The sequence below is a fragment of the Entelurus aequoreus genome, linkage group LG10 (genome assembly GCF_033978785.1).
Source record: "Entelurus aequoreus isolate RoL-2023_Sb linkage group LG10, RoL_Eaeq_v1.1, whole genome shotgun sequence".
Classification (NCBI taxonomy): domain Eukaryota; kingdom Metazoa; phylum Chordata; class Actinopteri; order Syngnathiformes; family Syngnathidae; genus Entelurus; species Entelurus aequoreus.
Genome location: NC_084740.1, coordinates 66,959,754 through 66,969,105, shown reverse-complemented (window position 1 = coordinate 66,969,105; position 9,352 = coordinate 66,959,754). Strand labels below are relative to the sequence as shown.

Genomic DNA, 9,352 nt, shown 5'->3' with positions numbered 1-9,352 from the left:
TTGTATTTTTAGTATTTTAGTCCAGTAGTACGATTGTCATCATGAGTATTTTTGGTTTGTTTAATGTGTAATTATTCAATATTTTGGGGCTTTTCTTTTTTTATAGTCCATGTTTACAGCTGCTGAAAGTCTACTTGCCTTTTGCTGATATATTTGCTGCTCTACGTGCCTTGAATTGCCCCATGGAGCCAAAACAAGTTCTTTGGATTGAATTGACCATTTACATGAAGGTGGAAACCGACCCAGAATGCACTCTATTCAACTAAAGGACAAATAAAAAAAAACAGAGGTCTTGATTATCTGAGTTATTTAATAGTGCAAGTCAATGTGTATAATGTTTTGACATGTTTATGACCAGCTGTCACAGAAAAGTTGAGTGACAGAAGGCCCTGAAGACTTGGAGGTGCTTATTGACATGACAGCAACTCCTGGTGGAACACGTAATGAAGGGCGTACAAGTCTTATAAAATAAGTGAACCTATTCGGACACTTCACTTTGTGCATTGTGGAGATGAAGAGGAAGACCAGCTCCCTGCACATGAATCAATGTGATCTTCATTGTAGGACTCTTGTTTGCTTCGACACAGTCTGCTCGATCTTTTTTATGTTTTCATCTGGGACTAACTTCATGGATGCTGAATTCAATGCAACTTATATAACTCTTGGTGGCTTTGTAGACGTGGACAAATATGGATATATTTACTTTGTCTCCTTTTTGACAACATATATTCTTATCCTCTGCTCTAACTGCACCATTATATGTCTAATCTGGATTCACAGGAACCTTCATGAGCCTATGTACATTTTCATTGCTGCTTTGTCAGTCAACTCTCTTTTGTTTAGCACAGCTGTCTACCCTAAACTTTGCATTGACGTCTTATCTCAACATCAGACCATTTCTTATTCTGCTTGTATGTTTCAATATTTTCTGTATTACTCATTTGCAGGATCAGACTTCTTACTGTTGTCAGCCATGTCTTATGACAGGTATGTGTCTATCTGCAAACCTCTGCAGTATCCAACTATCATGGGGAAAAAAACGGTCATAGTCCTTTTGACTTTGGCCTGGTTTCTACCTGCAAGCCAGCTTGCAGTTGGAACTGTAATGAATTTAAAACAAAAAATGTGCAAGTTTACTACAAGTGGAGTATGGTGTAACAATTCAGTCCACAGGCTTTTTTGTGTAAAATCATCATTTCTTACTGTTTATGTTCTGTTTGTGACGATAACTACCAGTGTTGCTCCTGTGATTTTCATTCTTTTTACATACATAAAGATATTTATAATAACTTACCACATTAGTGTACAATTTGGGAAAAAAGCTACAAAGACATGTTTACCCCACCTGATGGTTTTATTCTGCTTCTCTTGTTTTGGTAGTTTTGATGTTATGACCGATCAAATGCAGTCAGATCTTCCAAAAAGTGTAAGTTTGGTAATGACTTTACAGGTAATTGTGTACAATCCTCTGTTCAATCCAATCATATATGGAGTGAAAATGAAAGAAATCTCAAAACACATCAAAAGATTGTTTTGTCATGTCAAACCCGTGAAATAAAATAAGTGTAATGTGGATGTTTGTGTAATAGTGATGTTTTATCACTGATTGTAACACATGCTGGAAAAAAACAAGCATTTATATTTGTAGTGTAGTAAAAATGTTGTCATAGAATAGAATAGAATATATATTTATTGTCATTGTACATTGTACAACGAAATTGTAAGCAAAACTAATTCAGTGCAAATTCATAACACATTAAAACATAAGAACATAGATAAATAGATAAATACATAAAATACATGAAAATACCAAGCACACAGCTCACATGTACAGTCATTATTGTCGTCTTGTGTTCAGCGACACTATTGCTCTCGGGTAAAAAGTGTTCTTAAGTCTGTTTGTCCGGCATTTTATTGTCCTGTATCTCCTGCCAGAGGGCAGCAGTTCAAAAAGTTTATGTCTGGGGTGAGATGGGTCCCTTATGATGTTTTGGGCCTTCTTGAGGCACCTGGCACTGTACAGTTCATCTAGAGAGGGGAGAGAGCAGCCAGTGATCTTCATGGCACTTTTTATGACCCTCTAAAGTGCATTTCTCTCTGCCGCCGTGCAGCTGGCATACCATACACACATGCAGTATGTCAGCACACTCTCTATTAAGCAGCGATAGAAGGACACATGCCGTTTTTGTGACAGGTGGTTCTTTTTGAGGAGTCTCAGAAAGTAAAGCCTTTTTGATGGTCCCTGAGGGGTTCATACTCCACGACAGGTCTTCCTCGATCTGGATCCCCAGGAACCTGAAGTTAGAGACCCTTTCCACATAGTCCCCATTGATGTACAGTGGTTGGATGTTTATTGTTTTTTTCTTCCGGAAATCCATGATCAGCTCCTTCGTCTTGGTGGTGTTAAGGACCAGGTTGTTGTCATGTGGGATTGTTGTGTTATGTGAAAGTAAACAAGTTAATCTGCAGAATGTCTATGAGTGTTTATTCTGCAAATATACCCACCTCATGTCATGACGTTATTAAAAGGCATTGTAATAATTTGATGTTAAAAGGGAAACAAAATGTTCTCCATCTGCTGTAAATTTTCAAAGAGATGCAGCTGTGTTTTTGACCAGCTGCACACGGGAGAGGGAAGACTGGTTGACAGCAAAATAAGAAGCATTGCAACAATCCAGCTGAGACGTGAGGACGTTTATAGATTACTGTCTCAAAGTGCTGCCTCGATAGAATAGGTTTACTCTTTGCCAACTGCCATAAGTGAAAAAGATGGACCTCACCACTGTGAAAACAAAATAAAAAAAAAACAATGGAAAATATAAAAACAAAGGTTGTATAAAATATAATAAAATGCTACATAAAAACAATAGCTGAATTCCCACTTAAATGTCATAGTCTAAACATGGATTCTGGGATAAGTTTTAAAAGGGCAGATCGATTTATATTACGGGAGCAGTAAAGGAAAAGGCCTTGTCCCCTTGCGCTTTGATAATGGTACTTTTAGAGCAACTGATCAGCTCACCTAAAGGACCGGGCATGGGCTTCATGATGAAGCAGCCCCTTTTACGATTCAAAAACAAAACCAAAACAAATTGGAATAGGGTAGGCGCTGTATTGTCATTGTGTTTGGAACACAACAAAACTTTGTTGAGCATCTTGGTTTCGGCAAGTTAGCAGTTATATGGTAGTGGATAGATAATAGTTATACGACAATACATATAGATAATAGTATTATGGCATTGAAGGGGGAATAAACAGTGTATAAATAAACTGTATTAGAACATTTCTAATAAAGCAGTCAAACAAAGTTGTCTTTCTTAGATGTATTTAAGAAGCTCGAGCATCTCAAAAAAAGGCACAGTTCATAGCAAATATTAAAGGAAAAAGGCGCAGAGTGAGGGATATGTCATTCTTTATGCACTGAATACAGTCAGGGTGGGGAGGAGTAGGCTCAGTTTGGAGGGGGGGGGGAGCAGGTTTCAGTCAGGAGAGGGGAGACCTTGGTGGAAGGCACCTGGGAGTAGAAAGAGGGAGGAAGAGATACAGTTCACAGCAACCTGGTCAGAATGTGCTTTCATTAACAGGATGTGTTTTTATCAGCAACATAGACTTTCGGAATGGGACTGAGGGTTGTAAGAAAAGTAAAGTTGCTACACTCAGGATGAATAAACCACAGCAAGAAGAGTACAATTGTAAAACATACAATGGTATATAAATGTCATACCATGGCATATTCCAACATTTTCCAACACAAAATGGTTAGGTGGCAGGAAATAGATAGACAGGCTGCAGTGAATAAATATGCAGTTAAACAGCAGTGGATAAATAATCATCTGAATTGCTGTGAATATGTAGATATTTAAATTGCAGCGGATGCGTAGTTACAGTGGACTGAATAAGTTGACAGTTAAAGCGCAGTTAATAAATAAGCAGTGCTGGTGGGTTGAGAAAGTTAACAGAACAGTGAATTAAATAGTTATTGCACATAGTACCGAACAGCAGTGGGTCATTATTGCACATTGTAAGTAGAGTCATTTTTTCACATATGTTTTTTCACAAAGGAGCAAGGGATAGGGACGGAGTGTTATGGGATGAGGAGTTTGACCGCAGCTCTGAGAAAGATGCTGCTTTTTAGTCTATTTGTCCGTGTGCGGATGGTTCTGAGCAGTGCCAGCTCTAGGTCAATTGACGCCCCAGGCGAGAGTGACCCAATTAAGCTTATAGTTACCGTATGTGAACTACTCTTGCTGATCCCTGAATAGGAATAACACTAAGAAAACCTAAGAAAAGTCAAGATGCTAACACTATAAAGGAATTAGCTAAATGTACATACATAACTCAGCTTGGCCACGCCTATGAGAACAGCTAATAGGCAACCCGTCACACTGGTCAGGTGATTATTCTGAAGAAGACTGCAGATGATAGTCGATCCCGGACGAGCCCCCAAATTGTTGCGTCGACCAGCATTCCTCCAATGGGGAATTCAAATTGCTAGTCTCTCCCAGATTCTTTTTATGGCGATATGCTGTTGTTTATATTCAATCACCAGGCAGAAGTTGGTATTTTGTGGTTTATTCTCCAAGCTTAGAGGACAAACTGAGACCAATCCAGCACCCAAGCGTTCCCTAGCCCGGTCCAGATCGGTCTACCAAAACCCCGGAACTCCTGTCCACTTCCTCCCTCTCCTGCCCCCCCCCCCCCCCCCCACCTGCTGCTTCCCCAGTCCAGCTGTGCCTCTTATCTTAGGAATGTAATGGCAGTCCCAACAAAGACAGCGCTCCGACTCTACCCAAGGACACTCGAATCCAAGCACTTTGTACCACACGAGACATTAGCTGATGTAAATATGACTATAGGAGTTTTTAGAAAGAAGTAACACTTAAATATGGATATATGGAAAATATCTCGTTCCATCAATGTCTATTAAAAACTCAGTGTAACATACCGGAAGAGTTATTGCTGCAAAGGGTTCTGGGTATTTGTTCTGTTGTGTTAATGTTGTATTACGGTGTGGATGTTCTCCCGAAATGTGTTTGTCATTCTTGTTTGGTGTGGATTCACAGTGTGGTGTATATTTCTAACATTGTTAAAGTTGTTTATTTGGCTACCCTCAGTGTAACCTGTGTCGCTGTTGATGAAGTATGCGTTGCATTCGATTGTGTGTGCGTGCAGAAGCCGCACATGTTATGTAAAGCAGACGTGACGATTTCCGGGAGGAGCGCCTGCAGTTTGGAAGACTCCTGGGAGGGTTGGCAAGTATTAGAATTAGCGGTGAATGCGGTGTTACCGCGGCTCCGCCGCAATATATAATCGGCGGGCCAGCTTTAGTGTTAATTTAATATCGCCTCAAGGGCCAAGTGAAATTACACGGCGGGTGAAATTTGGCCCCCGGGCCAGAGTTTGACTCCCATGAAATAGAAGAACAAGCGGTAAAACTGGGTGAGATTTTTTCTTTTTCGAGTGAGAAGGGTCTACTCTGCAAAACATGCCGCGAAGCTAAAGTAGCAAATGAGTTTTCCGAGGGAAAAATGTGGACTGAATGGAAGTTGGACTACCTCAAGCGTCACATTCAGCAGAAAAGTCATTTGAAAGCTGTTGGAATTGTACGAAGACTGAAGATGGGACAGGGGATTGGTACATTATTGCGGGAAAACGCAAAAGACAGAGAGAAAAGGAACGAGCATCATGCGACCCCAGTAAGCTTTACACTTTGGCCCTGACCGACCCTGACGCCCCCAGTAGGAAAAACGCCAAATTCAGGTAAGTTATTAAACCAGTGGTTCTTAACCTTGTTGGAGGTACTGAACCCCACCAGTTTCATATGCACATTCACCGAACCCTTCTTTAGTGAAAAATAAAATGTTTTTTTTCTTAATTTAATCTTAATTTATAAATATTAACCATGAAATATTATCTTAAAGAAATACTAATAAAGATACATTTTATAAACAGACAGTGACAGGAATGTACACATGATCCCATGTTTACATCTCATTGTGCAACATGTGAATGTTTTAGTGGGAACTAAATGCAATATCGGAAAGGGGTACAAATTATTTCCAAAGCAGGACCCCCACCCAGACATTCAATACTAGTATACAGCTCATGAAAAACAATATGTTGTGTTACTGTCATTGTAAAAGGGCCAAAACACTTATATTACAAAATAATCCCATGGAAATGACTGCTGTCATTTGATTATAATAATCAAACATTTAACTTGTTCTTTAGTCAGGTTTGGGACAGGTGTGCTGCTGGTGTGGCCACAGTGTGACGTCGCTCACATGTGCTCCACTGAATGCTCAAGGAGTTTTTGCGTTTGCTCTCGCATATGGAAAATTAGAGGGAACATTGCTAATGACCATTGAAATGTTGACCACTGAGATGATGACTTTTGACATAAGGACCATTTGCACGAGGACCATTACAATTTTGACAGTTGACCTGTTGACCTTTGACATGTTGGCTATTGACATGATGACTACTAAATGATGAAAATGTTACAATTTTGAAATTGCATTGATGACCATTGACATGTTGACCGTTGACAATATGACCATCGACAAAATGACCATTGACCTGAAGACTGTTGACATGTTGACCATGGGCAATATGACCATCAACATAACGACAATTGACATGATGACGAGTTATTCGATGAAAATTGACATGTTGACCCCTGACATAAAGACGAGGACCATTGACCTGTTGAACAATGACCTGATGACCATTGGTATGGGGACCCTTGACATGTTGAGCATTAACCTGGTGACCACTGAGATGATGACCATTTACACAAGGACCATTGAAATTTGGACAATTGACCTGTTGACCAGTGCCATGTTGACTATTGACATAATGACAATTGAATGATGAACATTTTAAAATTTAGAAATTGCATTGATGACCATTGACATAATGACCATTGAAATGTTGACCACTGAGATGATGACCATTTACACAACAACGATTGAAATTTTGACAATTAACCTGTTGACCAGTGCCACGTTGACTATTGACATAATGACTATTGAATGATGAAAATGTTCCCATTTTGAAAATACATTGATAACCATTGACATGTTGACCATTGACAAGTTTACTCTTGATTTATCGGCTTTGTCGTGATGACCAAAGATGAGGCCCATTGGCATTGGGACCATTGACATTGTAACCGTTGACACTTTAAACATTGACATGATGACCATTGAATTTTTGACCCATTGACATGATTACTATTGACATGTTTACTATAGACGTGATGACCATTGAAATGAGGACCATTTATACAGTATATTGGCTAATAACATGATGACTATTGCCATAAGGACCATGTACATGAAGACCCTTGACATTTTGACTATTGACACAATGCTCATTGACGCGTTGACCATTGACATGATGAAATTGACATGATGACCATTGACATTTTGACCACTGTAATGTTGACCATTATGGTGTTGACCATTAACATTGGGACTATTGACATGTTTACGATTGACATTGTGACCATTGGTGTTTTGACCATTAACATGTTATTGACATTCGGAACACTGACATGATATGTTGACCATTGACATGATAACCATTGTTGAGCATTGACATGATGACCATTGACCCTCTTTTTACTCAGGAAAAAGTAAGCACAGGCAAGGGAAACGGAACATCTAAAAAACGTTATATTACTCCTTCATTGGGAGCATCCTGACATTGTCAATCATCAGCTTGTTCAAGTCAATAAGCCTTGGGGACAAAAAGATGCCTGCAAAAAACTAACTGTCTGCTCTAAAATAGTTGGGACCGCTTTTAGGTCTTTGTTGTCTGTTTGTGATCGTCTTACAAAACATGCAGGCCATATTATACGAGATTCCTCCCATGTTGTGTTCCCCAAATTTGAGTGGCTCACATCAGGCAGCCGCTGCATTTGATTGTTTACATTTGATTATTAGCAATCCGGGGAGGGTGTTAGTTTAGGGTTGTAGCTGCCTGGAGGTGAACTTTTATGGCGGTTTTGAAGGAGGATAGAGATGCCCTTTCTTTTATACCTGTTGGGAGCGCATTCCACATTGATGTGGCATAGAAAGAGAATGAGTTAAGACCTTTGTTAGTTCGGAATCTGGGTTTAACGTGGTTAGTGGAGCACCCCCTGGTGTTGTGGTTATGGCGGTCATTTACGTTAAGGAAGTAGTTTCACATGTACTTCGGTATCAGGGAGGTGTAGCGGATTTTATAGACTAGGCTCAGTGCAAGTTGTTTAACTCTGTCCTCCACCTTGAGCCAGCCCACTTTAGAGAAGTGGGTAGGAGTGAGGCGGGATCTGGGGTGGAGGTCTAGAAGTAACCTGACTAGCTTGTTCTGAGATGTTTGGAGTTTAGATTTGAGGGTTTTGGAGGTGCTAGGGTACCAGGAGGTGCATGCGTAATCGAAAAAGGGTTGAACGAGAGTTCCCGCCAGAATCCTCAAGGTGCTTTTGTTGACCAGAGAGGAAATTCTGTAGAGAAATAAATAAAAGCGATATATTCACACTAGAAACGTTTTTAGTAATTCAGCAATAATTATAGTTTATCTATTTTATTCCTGTAGCACTGTTGTCCTCATGTGTATTCCAGCATTTTTAACATTAGCTATATTTAATGTGTAATTATTCAATATGTGCTTTTTCTGTTTTTATAGTCCGTGTTTACAGCTGCGAAAAGTCTATTTGCTTTTTGTTGCTTTATTTGCTACTCTGCGTTACCATGAATTGCCCCATGGGGACAAATCAAGTTCTTTGTATTGAAGTGACCATTGACATGATGACTAATGCGACTTGTCCAGGGCTTACCCTGCCTTCTGCCTGACTGCAGCTGGGATAAGCACAAGCCCCCCGCAACCCCGAGAGGGAAAAGCGGTAGAAAATGGATGGATGGATGGATGGATGGATGATGACTATTGACGTGGTGGTGGAAACCAACCCAGAATGCACTGAATTCAACTGGAGGACAAATGAAAAAATAACAACAGTTTATCTGTTTATCTGGGTTATGTTGTCAGTTGAAGTTGAACTGACCAAGATTAATGCATGTCAATGTGTATAATGTGTTGACATGTTAAAGAAAGAGTTGAGTGACAGGAGGCCCTGAAGACTTGGAGGTACTTGTTGACATGACAGCAACTCTTTGTGGATCACGTAATGAGATCCATGGAGGGCGAACAAGTCTTATAAAAGATGTGATCCTCCTCCGACACTTCACTTTGTGCATTGTGGAGATGAAGATGAAGATCAGCTCCCTGCACATGAATCAATGTGATCTTCATTTTAGGACTCTTGTTTGCTTTGACAGACTGCTGGATCTTTTTTATGACTAACTTC

The 9,352-nt window shown here is 39.9% G+C and overlaps 1 protein-coding gene across 1 annotated transcript; it reads left to right on the top strand.

Moving 5' to 3' along the window:
* The first annotated feature begins 628 nt into the window (after nt 1-628).
* LOC133659205 (olfactory receptor 10J4-like) lies at nt 629-1,558 on the top strand. Its single transcript, XM_062061942.1, has one exon. It carries the CDS (start codon nt 629-631, stop codon nt 1,556-1,558), a length of 930 nt encoding a protein of 309 aa, XP_061917926.1.
* Nucleotides 1,559-9,352: the final 7,794 nt, after the last annotated feature.

Excerpts from the sequence above, each read along its gene's own strand:
- LOC133659205 (XM_062061942.1), top strand. The coding sequence starts at position 629 with ATGGATGCTGAATTCAATGCAACTTATATAACTCTTGGTGGCTTTGTA.